Source organism: Centruroides vittatus, unplaced genomic scaffold, assembly GCF_030686945.1.
Source record: "Centruroides vittatus isolate TY-2023 unplaced genomic scaffold, ASM3068694v2 contig_393, whole genome shotgun sequence".
NCBI classification, from domain to species: domain Eukaryota; kingdom Metazoa; phylum Arthropoda; class Arachnida; order Scorpiones; family Buthidae; genus Centruroides; species Centruroides vittatus.
In genome coordinates this window covers 189,031-214,074 of record NW_027122209.1, presented here as the reverse complement: position 1 = coordinate 214,074, position 25,044 = coordinate 189,031, and the positions used below count along the sequence as shown (strand labels likewise).

The following is a 25,044-nucleotide window of genomic DNA, read 5'->3' as shown; positions in this document are numbered from 1 at the left end:
TTATAAGAAAGTAAAAAAAAGAAGGTAAAATCGATAGATGGAATTTGGCAATAATCTTAGCCAATTAGAATCGAGTACTCGATATTCTGTTTACAAAGACAACAAAATGGCGCTGAATTGGATTAAACATAGAACTAAAAGGAGACCGAATTTTTCTCCCGCCGAAATCGAAACTTTAGTAGAATGTTTGGAAAAAAATAGAGACGTACAAGACGATAAATTTCCCTTTAGCGATTTACAAGCGTGGAAGGAAATCACGAGAAGAGTAAATATGGTGAGTAGCGTGCAGAGAAATAATCAAGAGATTATGTCAAAGTGGAGGGATCTCAGATGCAAAACTAGATTGAAAATTGTTCGTTCTAAAAAGATGAAAGGTGAGTCTTATTCCTTTAATACAATTTATTTAAATGTAAATATATTATTTTACAACTTTCCTCTTTCCTAGATCATTTATCTGATCTCGAGAGAAGAATTGACCGTTTAGGAGAAATATATGACAAACAAGTTAAACGAACGAGCCGTTATAAAATTCTAAAAAAGGTAGATAATTAATTACCTGTTTAATTTCCGATATTGTCAATTATTATTATTTAATTTTTTCGACTTTGTAAGCATTAAGAGAACCTTTTTCATGCTCGTGGGCCAGGCCAGGCCCAAAATTGGAGTATTCGAGTGGTGGACAATGTATCGATCCCAGTTGTATCTTTCGTTTACCATAATTAGTCTGGATGTATTTACCTAATTTATCCAATTCAAATCATCCGTAGTCTTAATGTTGGATCGTAAATGATCCAACATATTTGCTTATTTAGGCTGTTGTTTCTGAAGATTTTTGAGGATCATACTAGGACTTGAACCTGGATCCTTTAGAGTGACAGTCTTGTGTTGTAGCATTCTTAGCAATTTGATTGCCTGGAGCTGTGCCAATAGATGAGGAAGCGAGTCAACTGTTTCGGGTGCCAAATTAGAAGGAATATGAAAAAGGTGTCATAACACTCACAAAGTATAAGTATATTGGCACTGTTGGCTTGTCTCAGGTGCCAAAATTATTGAGGTTTCAAACAAGGTCTGAAATCACGAAAATTGCATTGAATATATAAAAATTCTGAGACAAAAATAAAATGAAAGTTATGTAGGGGAGAGAGAAAAAACCCTATAGTTGTTAAAACAAATGCAATAGGAAGACGAATGGATCAGGTGGAACGTTTACTGGGGAAGATGGAACTCTGAGACGAGCACTCATAAACAATCTATCTAGGTTAAAAAGTTGAGAAAGGGGACAGATTTGATGGATAGAAAAACACCATGTATGGTTGTTAAAGTTCCAAAATGACAGAAAACAAAAACAACGGACTAAATTACGAGTGCCAGGTTTATAGTTCCATTAACAATCTCCGATCATAGTCGATGAAAGGTGTCATATAGATGCCGCGAATCGGACCTTTCTCGTGACCCAATCAAATCTTGGTTTTCACCTAGAAACAAAAGGAAGACCAATCAGGAAGTGAGGAAGGGGATACAGGACCAATCAAAAGGTGAGATTTGAGGGAAAATTTTTATAAAAACTCCAAATCTCAAGGTTAAATCGCTGATTTTCACCTAATGTAATCACGACTAACTTTGTCATTGACATTCCCGTATCAGAACATTGATGTCTCGAACCAACAAGCACCGAAGAGTCATCCAAGTCATGAGACATCCGAACAGTGAACTGAAGAGCAAATTCTGTTATTTTGGACTGTGTGGAATTGTTGACCTACATTTCTATGTGCACTACCTGTCAACATTCATGTAAGCATTAGTTTATTATAATAAAATGGTTTTGTTGTAAGGATGCCTCCAGCATCACCACCCACATACAATCAGTCCCTAGGCTTTTCCTGATGTGCAATTAACTGATTGTCCCTAAAAGTTGGCAGACTTACATTATTTTGTTCAACCCTGTGGCTGTCAATTGTTAAATTACATTGCATACTGAAACATATTTCAATACCATATTTTCACTTAAATGAAAAGATATTTTTTAATTGAAATTTAAAAATTTAATCAAAAAATGATTATTTTTATTAATATGGAGAAAACTTCATTAATGAACACTCCTGAATAGTGAACACCTCTATTTAATAGACATTTTTACTAACCCGAGACTCTTTAAATAGGACGTCTATTATATTTACCTCTAAATAAAGGATGCTGTTGTCTGTAAACAACCTTATGAAAACCATGTACCGCCTTTAATATTCTGAAACAATTAATTACATATGAAATATTTTAAAATGAAAACACAGAATTTGTTCAAATACTCTTTCAGATGACAAATTTTGACTACAGGTGTTGAATAAAGACGAGTTGAAAATAGGAATGGGGAAGGAGGGCAGGTTGTAAAAAGCTGAACAATACTCTTTATCTGTTAGAAAAGACTAACCTGGTTAAGTTATCAGTTATCACTTATTGTCATACATATTAATGTTACTGGGTTGTATTTTGAAAAATTGTAGACCTATTAATTCCCACTATTGTCCATTATTTGTCTGTCCTTCCTTAATCTTGAGTTAGATAGATGAAAACCGAGACCAGATATGGAAACATTAGGAGAGGAGGCCCCAGTTAACTGTATACGAACTTCCGATGCAAACTGGAAGTCATGTTATTTTGGTGCAAAAATTTTCCCCTGAAAGGAGCTAGGTAGATGATCGACACAACTCTATTGCTAACAGGAAAAGTGTGATTTACAGGGGTAAGACACTAATTTGAGATGTAGAGCGTATATTTCAAATTAAATAAATTTAAGAAATATGATTAAAAATTGCAGCCCAGTATTGTGATGATGTCAGAATAAATAATAGCTTGTTTAGTTTACTTTTCTTCCTTGATGTTACAAAGGTGATTTGTCAGCCACTTTAAAGTGGGGGAAGTTATTTGGTATTCTCACATTAATGATATCATTTTTGATCTTAACAACTTCATGGTGGCTTAGATGTAATTTTTAATAAATCATTTATTGAAAAAGGCCAAATGTTTGAAAAATTATACCTACTTGATAACTATAAAGCAGACGAATCACTGTGTTAGTTTTTATTACTGAATGAATTTATAAATGTAAGAATACTGAATACATTTCCCACTTCTTGAAGTGACTAGCAAGTCGCCTTTGTAACTCGATATTCAAACTGACCGCCTAAACCAACCTTTATTTACCCTTCTATTCATAACAACAGTTTCATTTTTCGGTTAATATGAGCCTAGGTATACAAAATAGCAGCACTTCCAGTCGCCATTTTGTTTACACACGCAAATGTGCAAACAAGATGGCGACCATCGACAATAACATAAACACGCCTATATTTAATCTTTTTTAAAACTAAAACATTTTTAAAACGTAAATTTGCTACTTACTTTTTCCCCTGCTTTTGGTTACTTTTCCTACTCTTGGACCAGAAACGAAAAATAAAAAAGTCATCATACTACCTATAAATTCAATCAATGCATGGACGAAGTGAATTACGAGATTCTATACATCAGTGGTTCAAACAAAATTTGCCTGTATTGTACGTAAATTCTACTCCTCTTAAGAACTGCGGTCTTACGATTCACATCTCTCGTTTTTTCATCTACGATAGGCAGCGTCTCCATAGAGGTTGGCACCTGCGATCCACGGCCACCTAGCTTTCCATGTGTCATTCACATTGTCTTTTGTGTCGGAAATCACTATTACATATCCTTGGTTATGACAAATTTAACACGTTTAACATACATTTGCACACTTTTAAACACATTTACACACTATAAATGCACATTTAAACCACGTTTAAACGCTATTTGCACACTTTTTAAACACATTTAACACACATTTGCACACTTTAAACGCAAATTTGAACCACATATAAACTCTTTACAAAATTTTTACCTCACTTACACAATGTTAACACACCTTTAATACACTTTTATGACATTTAACACGCATTGAACACATTAAGGACACGTTTAACATGTTAATTACCATTGACAAACTTTCCTCCTCGATAACTTTAGACTTTGAGTAAATTGTACAAACTTTAAAAAAAACACAGACACTTTTAAAAAATTAACAACGTGCATAATCCGTCTACATCATAAACAAAATTTGAAATTCACATTATTCCTCATGTTTCCTGAATGGAATTTTTTGATGGATATTTGCATACGAAGGCATCATTACTATTAGCGCCATCTACATTTATTTTCTAAAAACACTTGCCATCAAGGTTACCGGAAGCACTGCTATTTTGTGTACCTAGGCTCACATTAACCCATTTTTCTTTTTCATTACTTCCACCCATGTCATTTTTGATGAATTAATAATTAATCAATGTTTATGTTTTATTCCAATTTTTATGTTCCATATAAAAAATCCTGTCCAATTTGTTTGATATTTAGAATTCAATTAATATGAGGTTTTTACAGCTGAAAAGATAAATAATAGACTCTTCACTCCACGAAAAAACCTTTATAATCCAGTGATAGGTGTTTCTACAACAGCTAACGTTTTCAACCCCTTTGGCGTCTTCCTCAAGCACAGTTCATAAGAAATTTCAAATACCAGTGGAATGGAACAAAAAACCGAAGTGAATTCTATTCCATATTTGAAATCATGGAATTTTTTGTTCCGTTCCACTGGCATTTGAAATTTCTTATGAACTGTGCCTGAGGAAGACCTCTAAGGGGTTGAAAATGTTAGCTGTTGTAGAAACACCTATCACTGTATTATAAAGGTTTTTTCGTGGAATGAAGAATTATAATTCATTCAGTATATATTAAAGAAGTATATTTGTTAAATAATGGACTGTATACTGTATACAGTCAAACTTCTATGTAACAAAGTTGCTAAATCCTGAAAAAAAACTTGCTATGAGTAAATTTCGTTATACAGAAATTACACTTTTTGGAAAATAAGTATTATTTTAATTGTAATTTTGTTATTTTACATAATTTAAATTAATGTAAATGTAATTTTAAGTAAGTTTACATTTATGTGCTAAAATACTTAAAAGTTAGTTTAACTACATTTTCATATAAAAAATTTTTAATTTTTTTTGTTGCACAGAACAAAAAAATGTTCTCTCTTCATAATATATTTCACACTTATTAAGAGTATTAAGATTGTTTCATCTACTTCACCGAAAACATGGTTTAGCATGTTTTCGTTGATTCATAGGTTTTAGCATGTTTTTTTGTAGGTCTTGAATAGTCAACTAATTTTAAAATTGATTTGTGACTTTTTTTTTATTATGTTTGATAAACTACTCACAGGAATTCCAAACTTTGCTACAATGTCTTTATTTTTTTAGTCTTTATCAACTTTCTATAACACATTAATTTTTTTAGTAATGTTTAAACACTTTTGCTTTGACATTTTTGTACTACAGTATAGAACCATCACCCTCAAACCTGAAGTTAAAATAAAATTGAAAAGTTGCATTTCACTTTCTAATATCAAAAGAACTCTGACAGACAAATTTAGGAAAGTTCCTTTGAATTTAACTTAGCATTCAATACTGTAAAATGATTTAGGTATGACTCATCTCAGCCACCTGCACAAGTAATACTGCTTTCTCAGTTAAATACTGTACTGTACACAATAAGAAATGTCACTGATATCAATATTTATTGTACAGGTTGCTCTGATTTTACAACAGATGTGTTCCCAGAGGAAGTGGCATAAACTAAATCAATGCAAAATTAATCCATTATACTGTACAGTATAGTTCAATACAGTGTTGTATTATGGAATGAATATTGATGCATTCCAGGTTGTCCAAAAATTTATACAATACAGTAATTTTTTTTCAATAAAAACATATTAACTTTAAGTTACAGTATTACTAAGAAATACTGTAACTCTAAGACATTCATTAATTGTAAATCATTTAGGTCCAAATGCCCTCGTTGACAGATAATCCCCCTCTTTTTTATAACTGGTAGCCACATGGGGGCAGATTGCATAATGATTTTAAAAGCTAATGACCAGTATTTCTCACACCTAGGCTGTGGTTTTACAAAGAGTTTACAGATTGATACCTGAAATTAAACCTAAATACTCAATCTAGATGGAGTAATCAATTTTTAGTGATCAATTGAATAATACTTACAAATTAAAAAAATTTGTTATATAGAAATCTAACTGTTATTTAGAAGCCATTTTACATATATTTTTGGCTGAAAGAGCAGTGTATAATGTAAAAATTCATTTCAAATTGTACATTTAGGAATTTACAATTGTTCAAATTTAGGAAAGTTCCTTTGAATTTAACTTAGCATTCAATACTGTAAAATGATTTAGGTATGACTCATCTCAGCCACCTGCACATTGCAAATTCATTGCAGTGCATAATGAAAATGAATTTTTGCATTGTACACACACTCTTTGTTAATGCAAATTTGATGTTTTATTAGCCCATTGTATTCTTCACTATATGATGACTTCATTAATTAAAATACAATATAGCTGCCAGCATGTACTGGTACCTCCTAATAGCGGACAAACTTCTTGGTCCTGGCAGTGCCCGTTATTCAGAGGTTATACTTTATTTAATTAAATGCAATTTATTCTATATTGCAATATCAAATGTTTTTATTTATTTGGATCATTTTTAATCTGTCACATAAACTATTAACTCTAAAAATTTACTATTAAGCTTTAGTATGTATGCAGATTACAGGACATGTTAAAGCAATACATTCAATTAAATAAAATATTTCTATATATACAGTCAACTCATCTTAAAATAAATTTTACCATTGCCCTTGAAAAATGCCATTGTCATAATGTTAATTTTCACAAGATAAAGCAAACAAAAATTTTACCAGAATTCCTTAAATCAAACTATAAATTTCCTTCAAAACTCCCAAGAAATAACCCTATTTCCAATAATGGTTGCTTTGTGCATTTTTCAAAGTGAACAATAAAAAGTAGTATTGTAATAAATGTTCCATTTTGAGTAGAATAGATTTTCTTTTCCTAGTAAGGAAAGACAGGTCCAATTATAGAGCAATTTTAACATCTGGTATTAGTGGGCCATTATACTGTACTCAGAGTTTAAGGATGCCCACACCTTTAAATGGATGTGGTCCCATGCAAACACATGCTAGTTTGCATATCGGAGAATACATACAATGATGCCAGGTTTGGCTACGGTGATCCTCAAAAATCTTTACAAATGACTTGGCCTAAATAAGTGAATATGATAGATCATTTATGATCCAACACATTCACATATTAAGGCTACAAATGATTTGGATTGGATAAATTAGGTAAATACATCCAGATCAATTATTCATGGTAAATGAAAGATAAGACCTGGATTGATACATCATTCACCACTCAGATACTCCAATTTTTGGCCTTTCCTAGCTCATGATGAGCATGAAAAAGGTTCTCTTAATGCTTACAAAGTTAAAATGATTTAATTATAATCAATTTACTTTTATTTCTGTTTTGTCTAGTAATTTCATTCAAGAATCAAATTTATTTAAAAAATACAAACATTAATATTAATTATAATAACATCATATTATACAAATTTTTTATATACAGTATTTTATAATATATTGTCAAAATTTAAAAGAAATGTTATGATCAATATATTAAATCAACTTTTTATTTCACTAATCAGATTAAATGAAGGAAAATAGGATTTTGAAAGAATCTGTGTGGTTAAAAATTTTATTCTACAATCCAAACAGTTAAACTAAACTGTTTAGGATTTTCTTTCTTTTAATTTTGAAAATCGAAGATATATAAATTTAAATATTACACTAATTATTTTCACATTTTTGCAGTATAGAAAAGAAAGTGAACCTGCTGAGCAAGAATCTATTCCAAATTCAGATGCTATTGAGATCGATGATGCCGATAGTGAGTCTGACTTTTAAACTATTATTTAAATTCTTTTAAATGGATAAAACTTTTTCAAGTAGGGTTAGAAATTAAGAAAATCTGCTTGTTGTCCAGTGGGCATGCAATTCTAGACTTCTGGTTGTCCTGTAATGAAATCATTTGTTCAAACTGCAATGCACATAATTTTTTTTTAATAAATTACTAGATAATACAAAAAAGGCCACACTTACATTAAAAAAAATGCTTTTTTTATTGCTTACATGCTATACAGCCATTCATTAGATCTAAACATAAAAAGAAATCTTGAACATCTCAGGAAACCTATGAGGTATTTGTTTACAGTAGGGTGCCAACTTAGAAATGTTGAGTAGTCCTATAAATTCTTAATGGATATGTTCAAAATTTGTCAAAAAATTTTTTAGGAAGAAAAATTATATTTAAAAACTGAAACAAAAAAGAATTCTATGATTAAATAAAACATACAAAAAGCTATAATTGCTCACAGCAGGGATTGGCAACCTTTTTGTTACTAAGGGTGCAATAAAAAATTTTAAAAACCATCAAGGGCACATAGTGATTTTTTTTCTCAAAAATTAAACTATGTTGTAATAAATAAGTAAAATAATTGTTTTGAAATATGTATATTTATACAAAATAAAGATTATACATGCTTATAATAAATAAAGAATGAAAATTAAAAGTACATACATAAAATAACACAAAATCAAATTAAATAAAATTACAAGTACATATATTTGTGCCTGTGTGACTATGGTTCTAGGGTATCTGAAATGTGTCATGGTGCCTGTGGGTGCTGCATTGCTAACTCCTGGCTTACAGTATTAAAAATCATGTAAAAATTCATAAGCATGTAAATACATGCTAACATTTTTTAATAAGTACACTAAACTAATGACTAATTGGATATTGAATAAAATTTGTTATTTATATTTTCATTTTACTTACATAATTATTAAATAACTAGTTAATGAATTAAAGAATTCATTAATCAGATGTTAGCACCATTAATCAATAAAGCAAAACTTAATATAAGAAGGATGTGATTTATTTGTACACTGGCACCTTGTACGTCAAACACTTCAGAATTCAAATGCTGAATTTGACAAAACTTTGCCTTGGATTTCAAATGATACTTCAGAGTTCAAACTGTGCATGCATTGAATTGTAAATGCAAGTCATCTCTCACTCTCGTATTATGCTTGTATGTTTTCAGTGCTTTTTTTGCTTCATTTTTTATATGTTTAGTTATATATATTGTGTGCTTTTCATTAATTTTTAACAATTTCTTCCTACAATTTTTCTTTGTTGACATCTTTTGAATGTGCCATACATTATTTATCCATTAGTTCAAAATTTCCTGAACAGAACTTTTAAACCATGTTTGCATATTTGAAGTTTAGGAGCATCTTCCCCATACACATTACAAAGCTTTTTGACTGTTTTTATGGCATTATATTCTTTCTTAAAATCATAGAGAGTAACATGCCAGAAATGCTTTTTATCTAGTAATTTTGACTCTAGTTTTTTTAAACAAAATATGATGTAAAAAGTTTAAAATGAGCTTCTAAACAAATAATACAATCTCTCATTGGCAGTAATATGTTAAATTTCACAACTGTTACAATTAAATCACACAACTATGTTATGTAATGACAGCTGTTGAAAATGGCCAAAACCTTTAATTTATTAACTATGGGATCCAAAAAGGGTGTGGAAGCAATAAAGTCTAAAAGGAAAGTTGTAGTATAGACAATTGAAATTAAAAAGTAACTTATGGCAAAACATGAAAGCAGTACACACGTGACAGATCTGGTGGCTATGTTTAAGATGCTGAAGTTGATGATGTGCAACCAATAAATGCAATTTTTATTGTATTATATAAGGGTTGCCCAAATGAAAAGTGGACATGTGACATATTTCATGTTACAAAGTAGTGATTGAGCTTACCCACTTTACAGGGGCTGCATTATGTATTGGCAGGAATAGATTTTATCTCTAGTAATAGGTAGATTAATGTTAAGTTAGTTAAGATGGAAGTGTCCAGAATCGAACAACAGGTGGTAGTTTGGATTTTAGTGGTTGGAGAGAATAGGAGTGCTAACATCTATAGATAAATGATGCACATTTATAGTGAACATTATTTAGGACAAACAGCAGTGAATAATTGGTGTAAGATTTACAGATAAACCGAAATTGGGTCAGGCACACAATGTAATCTCTTCTGCATCAATCACTGTTGCTGAAAACATAATCAGAAGTGACAGGTGAGTTACAACTTGCACTAGAATTTTCACATTTTGGACCTCTCAAGAAAGCTCTTCAAGGGCAAAGGTTCATGTTGGATGATGAGTTGAAGGATAAGATCAAAGAATTTTTTTACCAGCAGCCACCAGAATTCTCTGAGGGGCTGCTGGTAAAAAAATCAATCTGCTTGTGAGATGCTAGGATTTTTGCCTAAACAAACATGGAGATTTCTTTTAGATTTGCAATAAATGTTTGCTGGTTCTGATGTATGTCCACTTTTTATTTGGGCAACTCTTATACATTATTTATGTATTTTATTTATTGTTTTCAAGTTTTAATTTATTATTATATTAGAGCATGTAATTGTCTTATTTTTATATTAAATAATGTGTATTTGCAGTTTTAAGTTTATCGAAATGGGTATTGTTCGGTGTCAGGAAATGAATTAATTCACTTTCCATTATTTCTTATGGGAAAAATTGCTTTGGACTTTGAACGATTTGGAATTTGAACAACCTCCTGGAATGAATAAGTTCAAAGTATGAGGCACTATTGTATTTAGAACACAATACAACTAGTTCAGTTCAGAATGTGAGTAAAATGAAAATTTATTGGTTCTGAAAAAATAAGTCTCTTCTTATGTATTTTGTATAGAACTGAAAACAAAATTAATTTAATACTACAAAATATTAATCTTAAAGATGCATTTTAAATTTTGTAACATGTTTTAAAAAATATTTTATTTCAGTTTGAATCAAATTTATAATTTAAATGCATTGGAGAGTGAAATTAATGAATATGAGACTATAATAATATGTTTTAGCGACTTTAATTTATAACGGTGTTTGACAGTTCGAATAACTATTCATAAATCATTGATATTTTTCCTCCAGTTGCCAATGATTAATTTTTTTATTTTTTTATCATGTTTTGCTCTTGTGTTCTGTAGCAGTCATATTGGCTTTGTTGTCATAATGGAATTTTGATGCCTTGGACCTCAGTTGTTTTTTATTATTATTACTAAAAAAGTACTTATTACTATTTAACAAAATAAAGTATGCACAAAGTTAAAAAAGTTAAGAAAAAACAAAAAAATAAATGGGGTTGCCCACTGGACTACTCTGATAATATATTTGATAATCCAAATCAAATTTTGGTTGCTTGTGAAAACTAGACAACTGCTAAATTTGAACCCTGTTCGAGTAAAGTTTGTGAAGAATATCCAAAAATTCTGGTTTCTTATGTTTACATCTCACCAAAAGACTCACAATAGAAACAGAAACATTTCAAATTTCATTATATATTTTAGGATATAAGCCTTCATCAGACAAATGGAGGTATGACAAATAATTTGTGTTGACTGCATGAAATTTGAATAAATGTTTTTGATGAGATTAAACAAGAAACCATAATTTTTTGGATATTCTTCATAACTGGTTACTTTATTGATTAAAAACTTAATTATTAATAATTGTTTCCTATGTCACATAATAGGGTATATTTATTGCTTTTATTTTTGTTCCATTATATGGCATACAGGATTTTTGTACTGGAAATTTCTATATTGAATTTATTTAAACTTTGTTTAATCTTACTATTACTCAAATTAAATGTTACTCCCTATCTTTCAAAAAGTGATTTGGCTTTATTTTGGATAAGCAAAATTCCATTTGGACTTTCTTGTTTTGATTCATTAGTATTGGTTCACATATATGCTTAAGTTGATTGCTTTGTTGAAATATCCAAAAGATTGTTGCCTTGGGGATTTTACTCACAAAAGACAAACTGCAAATTGCGCATTGACTATTCACAGGTTTCCTGAATGTGTTTTTGAATGCTGCTACATGAAGGCATATGTCTTAGCAGCCATTAAGGTACTACAAGTTATTAGTGTAGGTTTGCAGTTTTTAGTTTTTCATTGGCAACATGCCTTATAAAACCAGTTCAAGTAGATATGTGGTATTATATAGCCAGAAGCCATAATAGCCAAAGAGTTCTTTATAAGTAATTTGAAGCTGTATATGATGTACTGTACTTGAAAACACAATGCATCAAAATTGTCCATGTATTCAACCATTTCAGTTACATTCATTTCCATTTGATGAAAATTTAAGAAGCGAATGGGTAACCAACCATGTTTGTACATCCAGCTATATAAATAACTTTTCCATCATTAGATATACAAGTCCATACAGAATGATTACTTGCAGATAGGGTTTGTGATGGCTCGACATTTGTCTTAAGGACACAAATGTTTTGTGACAATTTATTAATTAAAATTTCATCTACCTCTTGAAAAATAATTATAAGAATCAAGACACTTATAATCAAGCATTTCTTGGTAATCATAGACTTTACTTTTAATAATATAGCTTCAAATATAGCTGGATATTCCAAAGGTGGCCATTCTTTTGTGTCATTATTCCATGATTTTATAGTACTAATTGGCAGAAATGAATGTCCATCTGAAAATAAATTAGAAAATAGGTCTACAAGTTTGTAGAAGAAACTATGCAAAAATTTGAAAAGTTTGCATTAGACTTAATTTTATGATATTCTGTTAATATTTTGGACTACTATATGAATTAAATGGCAAAATAAATATTTCCTGATCAACAATAACAGCAGATTATTAGTAACATTTTAGAGGTCAAAGTTACCAATTATCTTCTAGGAAAAAAATAGGATTTGTTTTGTTAATTTTACTGTAAATTTTTCAGTTTTAAAAGATATTTTTCCACCCATGCATGTAGCACACTTTTCTTCTTTACATTAGAAAAAATTTAAATTTGTTAGTAAAAATGATTGAAAATACTGTCTTTATAATTTAATACATACCATTTACTCGGTAAGAGCTTTGAAACAGTATTACAAACAGACCTCCTCTACCTCCAAAGAAAACTGACTGCTAGCTAGGGTTTCCAACTTTTCAGTGAATCCCACAAGACAACACTTAAAAATAAGCCCCTCGATGTGAGTTCCTGTCCGTGGTGAGGGGACCTCCCAGAGATGGTTTAGTAACTTTCTTTACCATCCCTGGGATCTGAACGCCCACCCACATGTTTGCCGTGCGTGATGACCCGTATGTCAGAAAGGGGGATCCCAGTAGTTGAGGGGCAACATAATGTCCCCAACACACTGCTTTGGCCCCTGCTTCGGATAAACGGGAGGCTCAAATCAGGTTCCATTTGAGTCAGTCAGCTGGTCGTTGTGTCATTCTTGAACTCGGCCTGGAGTCAACTGATCGAAAAAGCAGATCAGACGATGTGCTTTTCTTGACTGCATTGTGAGGGTATAGCTCCTGGAAAACCCTGGTGTGACAGTCTATGGGAGTCTCCCATGTGACGGCATCCCCTAGTTGGGCCCCATGGTGGGTGGGGTCACTAGGAGCTGAAATCTTATTTCTCAATCATGGATACTAAAACTTCAAAAACTAAAGACAAGCCAAAAAACACCAACGAAAACACTACCAGCCAGCCATCCTACTTAATAGTGCATGCTACTGGAGAAACACCTTTATCAAAACGTTTCCCTTTTCTGATTCAAAAATTGTTTGAATATACAGTTGGAAACCTGAAAAAAATACAAAAATTGAGGTCAGGAGATCTGCTTGTAGAAACAACCTCACCTCAACAGTCATCAAAATTTTCGGCAATAAAGACCCTTGGAGACATGGAAGTCACTGTCAACCCACACGGAAGTCTAAACTCATCACGTGGGGTGATATCAGAGATTGATCCAATGTCTGAAGATGAATCAGATATTCAGGTCGGCCTTTCGGATCAAGGAGTTACTGCTGTCCGACACATCGCCATTCGTCGAGAAGGCAAGTTAATTCCAACTAAACACCTAATTTTAACCTTTAACAAACCGACATTGCCATCTTTCATAACGGCAGGATATCTGCACTGTCCAGTTTGCCCATACATTCCAAATCCGTTGTGTCGCTTTAAATGCCAGCAGTTTGGACATTCACAAACATCTTGTAAAAGGAAAGGTGCATGCACTCAGTGTGGAAAAGAAGATCACGAGAGTACCAAATGTACAAGCACTTCATGCTGCGTAAACTGCAAAGAAGCCCATCCTGCCTACTCATGGAAATGCCCTGCATGGCAAAGAGAGAGAGAGATTCAACGGGTGAAAACTGTGAATAATATACCTTATTCCGAGGCACGTTGCATGGTCACTTTAAGTGCACCAGTGAAAAACAAGACATTTGCTGCTGTTTTAAAATCCACTAAAACATGTGGAGTTCAAACAGATATTTATGTCTCACCAAGTGAATCTCTCACTCACCACGCAAAATGTTTGCTGACACCATCTACCCAAACAGTGGAAAAGGAGAATAAGAACACAAAACCACCCCTACCTAAAACAGGGGTAACAACTAGAAATGTGGGTTCTAAGAAAGCAAGTAAGAACCCACTTAACAAACAAAAATTGAAAGCAGCACTCTCTAAAGTTTCAAAAAAATCAGAAGCTCAATCTATGAGTGAGTTTTCTGACATTTCTGATGAAGAGTCTAATATGGAGGTTACAACACCAATGTCACCTCCAAAAGAAAAACCCCCTATAAGATTAAAGAGGGATACCTTCACAAAAAATGCTGCCTCAAACACATAATGGGTTATAAAATAATCCAATGGAACTGTTGTAGTTTCTGCTACAATTTCTCTGACATTAAACACTTGACATCAGCTACCACATCTCTCTGCGTGGCACTCCAGGAAACGCATTTGAAATCTGGAGAAAGAATTTCTTTAAAAGGATTCAATCTCTACTGCAAGGATGATGATAGCCACACCTGTGCCAGTGGAGATGTGGCTGTACTGGTTTCTAATCACATTCCATCCTTACCAGTACAACTAACCACTGATTTGCAAGCTGTGGCAGTCAGAATTTCTATTGGAGTAACTGTCACAGTTTGTTCCATATACTTGCCGCCAGATGTCAGAGTCAATGAGGATGAATTGGATGCCTTGGTTGAACAGCTGCCAACTCCGTTTCTATTACTCGTGATTTCAATGGTCACAATCCAATGTGGGTCAGTCCTGACATAAATCTTCGAGGCAGGGCCATTGAGAGATTTATAGGCAATCGCCAATTATATTTATTTAATACTGGAGAGGTGACATATTTCCATGCCCCAACAAGAGTATTCACTGCCATTGATCTAGCATTAGCAACTCCGAACCTGTTTTCAGCGTTTACATGGGAGGTTGGATCTAATCCACTCTCTAGTGACCACTTCCCAATATTTTTAAAATATTGAGGCAGAGAAAGCTGTGAAACAGCTCGTCCACCACGCTGGAAACTTGAAACAGCAGATTGGCCTGCATTCTCCTCTCTGGCTAAAATCACTGAGGAAATGGTCAATACTGCTGATATCAATGATGCAGTTGAAGTTGTCACTTCCAGTATTATTCGGGCAGCCGAAAAAACAATGGGGAGAACATCAATCAGATATCCAAAGCATTTGAAACCATGGTGGGACCAGAATTGCGAGGCAGCATTTAAAAAACAAGAGAAAGCATGGGGGATTTTCAGAAAATACCCTACTACTAACAACTTGATTGCTTTTAAAAAAGCAAAGGCAAATGCCAGAAAAATAAGAAGGCAAAGCCAAAGGGATTCTTGGAGGAAGTATGTTTCTAGCATAACATCTTCCACCAGATGAAAAGCAGTCTGGAATAAAATCCATAAAATTAATGGGAAATATGCTTCTCATTCTCTGTCCATGCTAGAAAATAATGGCACAATAATTAGCGATATACAGGGTATTGCTGATTTGATGGGTGAAACGTTTTCTTCTTCATCCAGCAATATAATGTATACAAGGAATTTTCAAGCTTATAAAGCCCAAAGAGAAAAACAAAATTTAAATTTCCATTCTTCATCTAATGAGGAATACAATGTGCCATTCACCAGAATCGAATTACAAACAGCAATCTCTCGCTCGAGGAATACTGCTGTAGGCCCGGATAAAATTCACTATAGCATGATTAAAAATCTGTCAAACAATTCCTTTGGTAATCTTCTGAATCTGTTTAACAGAATATGGACAGAACATATTTTTCCTGACTCTTGGAGGCTATCAATTATTATTTCCATTCCCAAGCCAGGAAAAGACCGTAAGAATCCCTCTAATTACAGACCAATCTCTTTGACGAGTTGTCTCTGTAAACTCTTTGAGAGAATGGTAAACAGACGTCTGATGTTCCTCCTAGAGGAAAAGAACTACTTTTCACCACATCAGAGTGGATTTTGTAGGAACAGAGGTACTATGGACAATTTAGTAACCCTTGAAATATCTATACGTGAAGCGTTTGTTCGACAACAGCACTTAGTGTCTGTGTTCTTTGATATAGAGAAGGCCTATGATCGCTGCTGGCGATATGGGATACTCCGTGATCTGCATGAATTTGGATTGCGGGGTAATCTGCCAATTTTTGTAAAAAACTTCTTGCAGAATCGTAGATTCCAAGTCAGGATGGGCAACACTTTTTCTAGGCCTTTCACACAAGAAGAAGGTGTTCCTCAAGGTTGTATTTTGAGTGTGACTCTGTTCCTAATAAAAATTAACAGCATAGCTAACTGTCTCCCTCCAGGGTGAAACACTCTGTATGTGGATGACTTTCAGATCTCCTGCCAGTCTAGTAACATGGGTTTCATTGAGAGATAACTGCAAACCTCCCTAAACTGCATAGACAATTGGTCCAAGATCAATGGTTTCACTTTTAAAGCAGAGAAGACCTCGTGCATCCACTTTTGCCGAAGGCATGGTTTGCACCTGGACCCGGAAATTCACCTAAATGGGGTTAAAATCCCAATTGTCAATGAGGCAAAGTTTTTGGGTGTTGTGTTTGACCAAAAACTGACATTCTTATTACACTTGCACAATTTGAAGAGTAGATGTTTAAAATCTCTGAATTTTTTAAAGGTATTAGGCTGCTCATCCTGGGGAGCAGACAAACGTTTGATGCTCAGGATATATAGAGCCCTCGTTCGCTCTAAGCTGGATTATGGATGTGTTGTTTATTGCTCTGCGCGAGAATCTACTCTTCAGATGCTGGATCCAATCCACCATCAAGCATTGCATTTGTGCACTGGTGCATTTCAAACTTCTCCTGTTCAAAGTTTGTAGGTGGATGCTTATGAGTCTCCACTATCCCCAAGGAGAGAACAGTTGTCTCTGTTTTATTATATTAAGCAGAAATATCAGATTAAATCTTCAGTTGATTGTATAGTAATCAGATACTCAGCTGATAAGATTATTTGCAGCTTGCCCAAGTAGTGTCCCTACATTCAGCATAAGAGTGGAGAATGTCAGCAGCACGATTGACTTGGATATGGGCAACATTTCACAGCCCGAGGTTTATAGTATATCACCTTGGTCAACTCCTGTGATAAATGTTGACCTTAGCTTAAAGCAATTTCCTAAGGAATCCACCCGAGACTACATGTATAGACAGTATTTTGCTGAAATTCGACATCACGACAGGAATTTAATTCCTATATACACTGATGGATCTAAATCGGATGATTACATTGGCTCAGCCTTTGTCTGCCAGGATGAAATTGTGGCAGAACAAATCGCACTGAATTCTTCCATTTTTACTGCCGAGTTGCAGGCTATTTATTTAGCCCTAAAGTATATAAATAGGAAAGGTCATCGTTGCTGCATGATTTACACTGACTCTGTTAGTGCACTTCAGGCTTTGATCTCATCTGAACCTAGTTCTCACTCTGTAGTGATTAAAATCCATAAACCACTGTGCCATCTTTGTGCGAGTAATTTCTCTATAAAATTTTTTTGGGTCCCAGGCCACACGGGTATTAGAGGAAATGAAGAAGCTGAAAAGTCAACAAGTCCTCCACAGCATAGAATGAATATTGAAGGAAGCGACTTGAAGCTGGTCGTTAAAAAACATGTTGCAGAAAGATGGCAAAACATGTGGAACGCACAAGTCCACAATAAACTACATGAGATCAAACCAATAGTAGAAAATTAGACACGTAACTTAGTGTATGATAGGAGATCTGAGGTTATCCTTGCTTGATTGAGAATTGGACATACTTGGTTGACTCATCAATACCTTTTGAAGGGTGACGAGCAGCCAGTATGTCAATATTGCAACTGTCCTGTAAGTGTAAAACACATACTGATTGATTGCTCTGGTTTTGAGATTAGGCGTAGACAGTATTTAGGAAATGAAAGCCTCACTGAGATCCTGGGCCGAAGGCCAAATCTTTATAATCTGCAAGACTTTCTAAAGGTCACTAATTTGTACAAAGATATTTAATGATTTATTTACATATTATTTCTGTGTGTGTTGTTTTTTGTTTGTTCGTATTGTCCTTGTTATTGTGAGTTGTTATTGTTATTTCATATTATATGTATTGAGTTCAACAAGTGAATCACTTGGCATGGCGCAGCATGGCCTATCTGGCCCTTGCACCAAAAAACATCAACCAACCAACCTTAAAAATAAGCTATTTATGATTGAAAAAGCTACATTTTTTTAATAAAACAATTAAAAACCTCATAATTCTCAAATTTTGTACTTTCTTGAAACATTGGAGTGAATATTAGTAATTTTTATACTTAAATTTAATCAGCAGGCATGATGTACACTTAGATCATCATGCATATTATGTGACACAATTCAAATCGCTTCTGTTGTTTTCTTCTCTGTTATATGATGCATTATACACTCTGCAGTAATAATATTTTTTCCTTTTCCAGGTTTAATAAATTCCCTGATATTTCCAAGACTTTGATCTGATAAATTCCTTGACATTTCCAGGTTTTTCAGATTTCCAGGTCCATTAAACACCCTGAATAATAATCACAATTTACAATTAAAAATGTTTTTTTTTTTTTTTTCTAGAAATTGAATCTATTGAATCTAATGAAAAATCAGATTATCAAGAAAAACTTGATTCCTTTCCCTGTTCTTATCCAATAACTATGTCTTCAGGAGAAATAGAGATACTAATGCAACAGCAAGAATTATTGTTAAAACAACAAGGACAAATGTTAACCGTTTTAGAGGTTATAAACAATTATATGTATTTAACCACTATACTAAATTAAAAATTAAAATATTTAATTTATTTAAATGTATCTATTAATACATAAATTATTTTTCTAGGAGTTGAGAGACATTCAACGAGATCTCTTAATGCTGAAGCAAAAAAATCATGAATTAAAATTATCAAAATTTCAATTTACTGCAGCACAGGCAGGTATTAAAATTGTGACAATATCAAATCAATAAACAGCTTTTAAATTAAATTTCCACGCATTGAATTTCTGTTTTTCACTTCATGTGTATAAATAAATAAAAGGAAATTTATTTATATATAGTTTCATTCTAAATTTCATTGAAGATATATGAACAAGATACATCTTTACAAGATTAATTTTAAATATAAGGGCAAAGGATGTTGAATTCCAGATAATGTATTGAAGTGGCATTAAAGAAAAATTACATAAATGAAATTTCCGCTAATAATAATACAAGAATGGAAATATTCAAAATGACAATAAATGATTACTTCAGTTTTGATTTATTCAACAATCAGTTGAAATAAAATATAGGTTCAATGAACCTTTCATTTTTAACATTGTAATGAAGATAAGAGAAATCTGTAAATATAAATATTTATAAAACTATATTACAAATGTTTAATCATATCTTTTAATGACCAAAATATTATATTAGGAATGATATATGGAATAATATATATTCATCTAAATAAGAAAAATAATAAGCATTCATATGCAATGCACATAAGAATTAAATTTAAAGCAATAGAACATTCAGAGATTTGAGAACTCTTGTTACAGGATAATGGTGTAGCATAGTTTTTATGACTTTTGCACCTTAAAATCCCAGCCAACCATCAGAACAGTTTACATCACAAAAAACTAAATAATTTATGACATGGTTTATCAGCAGACAATTAATTCAATCTCAGAAGATTCACAAAAATTCATCAAGTTAAAGGCATTATATGCATTTTATATTTATGTAGTACAAATTCAGTACTAAAGTGAAGTAAATTATTATGCATGGATTTTTGAAATAATTTAAATTTTGATATATCATAAAAGCATATATTTAAAGGTAGAAGAAATATGTTTAACTATTCTTCAAAGATGATTTATCTGATAACAATATAATTTGTAAATATTAAAGTTGAAATGTAACTTGATAAATTGAATTGATGCATTTGATTTTAATCCATTTGTGCATGGTGTAGTTTTTGTGTTGTATATTTTTTTATATGTAAAAAAGTATATTTATATATATATAATAAATGTAGTAAAATCTTACTTGCAAATATTTACATTGATAAATTATTAAAACTGTAACAAAATATAAAATCATATTAAAAGCCTGACAAACTTATGTATATTTTACATGAAAATTAACTACTAAGACTTGATTAAATATTATGTAAATTTTTTTTCTGTTCATGATTTTATCCTTTCAGGAAAATCTTGTTAAACAGTTTAATTTTTAACAGTACACTTACAGTATTTTCATGCTTTAGGTGAATTATTCATAGAAATCCTTCACAGGCAAGAAGCCTTTTTTAAACTTGATCCTAGGCTCATTAAGAGATCCTTTTCTGCATGGCCATTATGGGTTGGTTTGGTTTCCAATGAAGCAATTGGACAATGAGGCCTGATCAAACCATCTGTCATTTCAATCCAAACTCAGAATAGCTGACATCTTTGTCACTTTGACCATCAAGCTATCAACAATAGACTTTTCCTTCTCTGTTTCCAATAATAATTAACACTAAACAAAAGTTATTTAAATTTAAAATTTTGATTTTAACTTTTATTTAATTACAGTCAAATCTGTTTTTATGCGGGGGATAGGGACCACATTAAAAAAGACGCATTAAAAAAATAGCACGAAACTTCACGAATGGCTGTAAAAAATAGTTTTCGCAACACAATTAAAAAATATTTTCACATAGAAAATAACTCAAAACCGTACGAAATAGAATTTATTGACAACAGATGTCAGCACTTGACTGCATCGTCTGGTCTATCGTCTGTTTTACATATTTTTGTCCAGGTGGTGTTTTGTTGACTTAAAAAGTAAATTATTTCATTTTTCGCATATTCATGCAATAATATTACTATAATAAGTGCATTTATGCTATAATAAGTTTATTTAGCTATAATAAGTCAACGTGAGACATGACGAATCGCACAAGACTAGTCGCCAACTATACCGCACAAATAAAAATCGCACAAAAAAAACCGCATAAATTAAAAATTCGCATTAAAAAAATCGCACAAATAAAAATCGCACATAAAAAGAGTGCATAAAAACAGGTTTGACTGTGTTTTTAAAGCAGCTGACACTTCATAGCCCTCTGAAATGTCTATGGGTCTTAGATTAAGAATCTTTATTCTAGTTCTAGGGACAAAAGAATATCCAAAACTATATTTATAAATGACAAAATCCAAGTAAACACATGAGCATTGCTGATTGCTTCTGTTGGCATACTTTATTTAATTCTTCCAATGTGTCAAAACTGGAAGTGGAATATTAGATTCATATATAAGACATTGAATTTATCATTATTGAATCAGTTGTTAAAAAACGTTTTATAATACTGACCAAAATTTTTTAGGGGTGAAAGGATTCAGTACCAAAAATTTAAACTTCGTACATGAAATGCATTTTTTTTTTTTTTTTAGAATAAATGCATTTTCTATATAAAAGTTGAGTTTTGGGATTGGATTATAAAACTTCAAAACAAAATACATGGAAAGATAGTGTGATAGAATAAAATCTCTGTAAAATATACTGTATCCTCTACAAAATAGAAATTGCTTAAATGAAAACAATTCATTTCCAAGATTTATTAGCATGATGGGATAGTTCTTTGAGTAAACCCTTTTACTCAAAGAACTATACCATCGTGTCATCTAGGGTCACCATCTTTGGAAACTGCTTCGTTGGCAGAAGCCATGACTGGGGGAAAATAAATAAGAATAAGAACTTTTTTCATGCTTCTTGCAATCGGCATTTCTTGTGAATGCTTTAATCCCATTGTATTTAACACGAATAAATGAGGTTTAGCAAATAATGCAATGAGCTGAACCAATATCATTACAAGTTAACCAATTTTTGAATTCATTCACTTGAACCAGGTTTTCCTAAACGTGAACTTTTTCGAGGAGAAAAAAAAAATTAAATGAATGTTTAGAGATTAGACTGACTCATCTTAAAAATTCAATTTTTAACACAATCGCATTTGAAACTTTAATGTACTATAGCTGCATTTGTGAATAATAACAAAAACATTCCTAGTTATAATGAGAATGTCATTTTATCATAAGTAAACATACTAATTATTAAAAATAATAATACTAGTTTTTCAATTAAAATAAAATTTTGTTTATATTTTAACACTTAAATCATAGTAGCCAACCATCGGATTTTTTATGCTCCGTCAGTGGACAGGCCGCTTTTCCTGTTTGTCAGCATTTTTCAAGGATTTGATATCACATAAACATTTTATTTGAGTCTAATACCAATATATATGGCAAATTTGTTATCGTCTGGCAGATGGCGCCATCAAAACATCTGCCTCTGGACGTGAAGTTGTCATCATGGAATTAAGTTCAATTAAACCCCTCAAAATTCATGGGCGATGACGAATTTCGATTCGGGTCAACTAAATAAAGATGGAAATAAAGCCAAGTGTTTAATTAAAACTCAACTTTGGGTTCATAGTCCAACAATCATCAAACACGGTTTCAAAGAAGAGATACCAATATATATGCCAAAGACATTGTATGTATTTTATTATGAGTGACCAAAGTCACGTTATTACAATTTAAAATTTCCCCCAAAAGGAGTTAGATACATGACCGGCATGGCACAACTCTATTGCTAACAGGAAAAGTATGATGTACTGTGCAGTACTTGGGCAAGACTGCTAGTTTGAGGTGGAGAGCATAATTTAAATAAATTAAAAATATGATTAAAAAGTGCAGCTTGGCCTTGTAACTATGTCGCAATAATTGCTTGTTAAATATGGAAGAATCAGACACAGTGCAGCAATTAAATTCCGGGACTGAAGCTATATCTCAGCAACCAGTAGCAACATCTGTTTAAATTTTATGTCATATGAAGTTTGGACATATATGAACATAACCTAAAACTTTTATTTAAATTGGTTGACATTTATCATTGTTTTTGATATTTTGTTTATCAGTTTATTTTGTTACATGTCGGAAAACAATAATGGAACAACGTGCTGTTATTAAATTTCACGCTAAACTTGGCACAAGTGCCACAGAAATGTTCAAAATGATGCAAAAAGTGTATAGAAGTGAGTGTTTATCACGGTCAAAGACTTTTGAGTGGCACAAGCAATTTTTGGAAGGCAGACAATCACTGGAGGACGACAAACGTGTGGGAAGGCCAATAACAATTCGAACAGCAGATTCGATTCAAAAAGTGCAAGAATTTGTATCCAACGATCGCAATGCAACACTGAGAATGATGGAACAGGCATTAAACATTAACAAAGAGACAATACGACAAATTCTTAAAGAAGATCTGGGCAAAACAAAGGTCTGTGCTAAATTTGTTCTGCACACACTAACCAAAGAGCAAAAATTGATGAGACTAGAACATTCCAGAGAGATTGTACGAGCAGCGAATAACAGCTCAACCTTCCTCAAATCAATTGTTACTGATGACGAGACCTGGTGTTTTCAATATGACCCACAAACAAAACGTCAAAGTGCCGAATGGAAGTCAAAATCATCACTTCAAGCCAAGAAAACACGAAAAGTTCCATCAAAAATCAAGACGATGTTCATTGTTTTCTTCGATAGCAAAGGCATCATCCACCGTGAGTTCGTCCCACAGGGTCAAACAGTTACTGTTGCTTTCTACTTGGGAGTTTTACAACGATTAATGAGAAGAATTCGTCGAATTCGACCAGAATATCGCAATTCTGATGACTGGTGTTTGTTACACGATAGTGCACCGAGTCACACATCATTGATTGTTCGTCAATTTTTGGCACGAAATCAAGTCTGTGTGTTGAATCATTCGCCGTATTCCCCCGATTTAGCACCATGTGACTTCTCTTTATTTCCAAAAATGAAAATGAAGTTGAAAGGATGCATTTTTAATGATATTGAAACCATCCAAAGAGAGTCTACGCGCATATTAGAGGCAATACCGAAAATTGAGCTTGAGCAGGCATTTGAATCACTATTGAATCGCTGTAAAAAGTGTATTGAAGCAGGAGGAGAGTATTTTGAATAATTTAATAAAAGGATTTGAATAAAATTGTTTTGTTTCATTTTTATAGATCCAGTCCTGGAATATAATTGCCGCACTGTGGATATAGGGATGAGATTTGCTCGATTCCGATTAACCCTGTACGTAGACTCCTCATTATAAGAGATACCAATTGCAAAACAAAACCTTAGAAAAGGTTTTTTTTCTCTGGTTATTTTAGTTTACAGGGAATTTTTAAGCACAATAGCATGTAAATCCTAAAACATAATTAAATTACATTCTAAAGGTATTGAGTTTTATAAAAGTACTTTTCCCTCTGTACAGTACTACAGACATTTCAATGTTTGCATCATAAAGCATTTACATTGGAAGAGAAGCAGTTCTACATTCATGAAAACTTAACTGTACAAAATGGAAAATTCTAGCCAGTACTGTGGCATTCTGGTTTAAACAAATTGTATTGTATAAACTACAATAAACTAAAGCTAAATCAATTTTTCTGTATGTGTGATCTTGGACACTTCGGGAGCCTTACAGGGTTCCCTGCCATTTTTAAATGTCGCTGTGGAGAAGCGACATTTTAGCTGAGAGCGCTGTACGCTG

General features: G+C 32.5%; 1 protein-coding gene across 1 annotated transcript; it reads left to right on the top strand.

The window, feature by feature from the left end:
* The first annotated feature begins 62 nt into the window (after positions 1–62).
* LOC136976054 (uncharacterized) lies at positions 63–19,439 on the top strand. Its single transcript, XM_067271241.1, has 5 exons — positions 63–374; positions 446–540; positions 7,819–7,894; positions 19,033–19,196; positions 19,297–19,439. Exons 1-5 carry the CDS (start codon positions 107–109, stop codon positions 19,420–19,422), a joined length of 729 nt encoding a protein of 242 aa, XP_067127342.1. The 5' UTR covers positions 63–106; the 3' UTR covers positions 19,423–19,439.
* Positions 19,440–25,044: the final 5,605 nt, after the last annotated feature.

Coding starts and splice junctions, on each gene's coding strand:
- LOC136976054 (XM_067271241.1), top strand. CDS start 107: ATGGCGCTGAATTGGATTAAACATAGAACTAAAAGGAGACCGAATTTT. Junction 375..445: donor TCGTTCTAAAAAGATGAAAG/GTGAGTCTTATT, acceptor CCTCTTTCCTAG/ATCATTTATCTGATCTCGAG. Junction 19,197..19,296: donor AAATGTTAACCGTTTTAGAG/GTTATAAACAAT, acceptor TTATTTTTCTAG/GAGTTGAGAGACATTCAACG.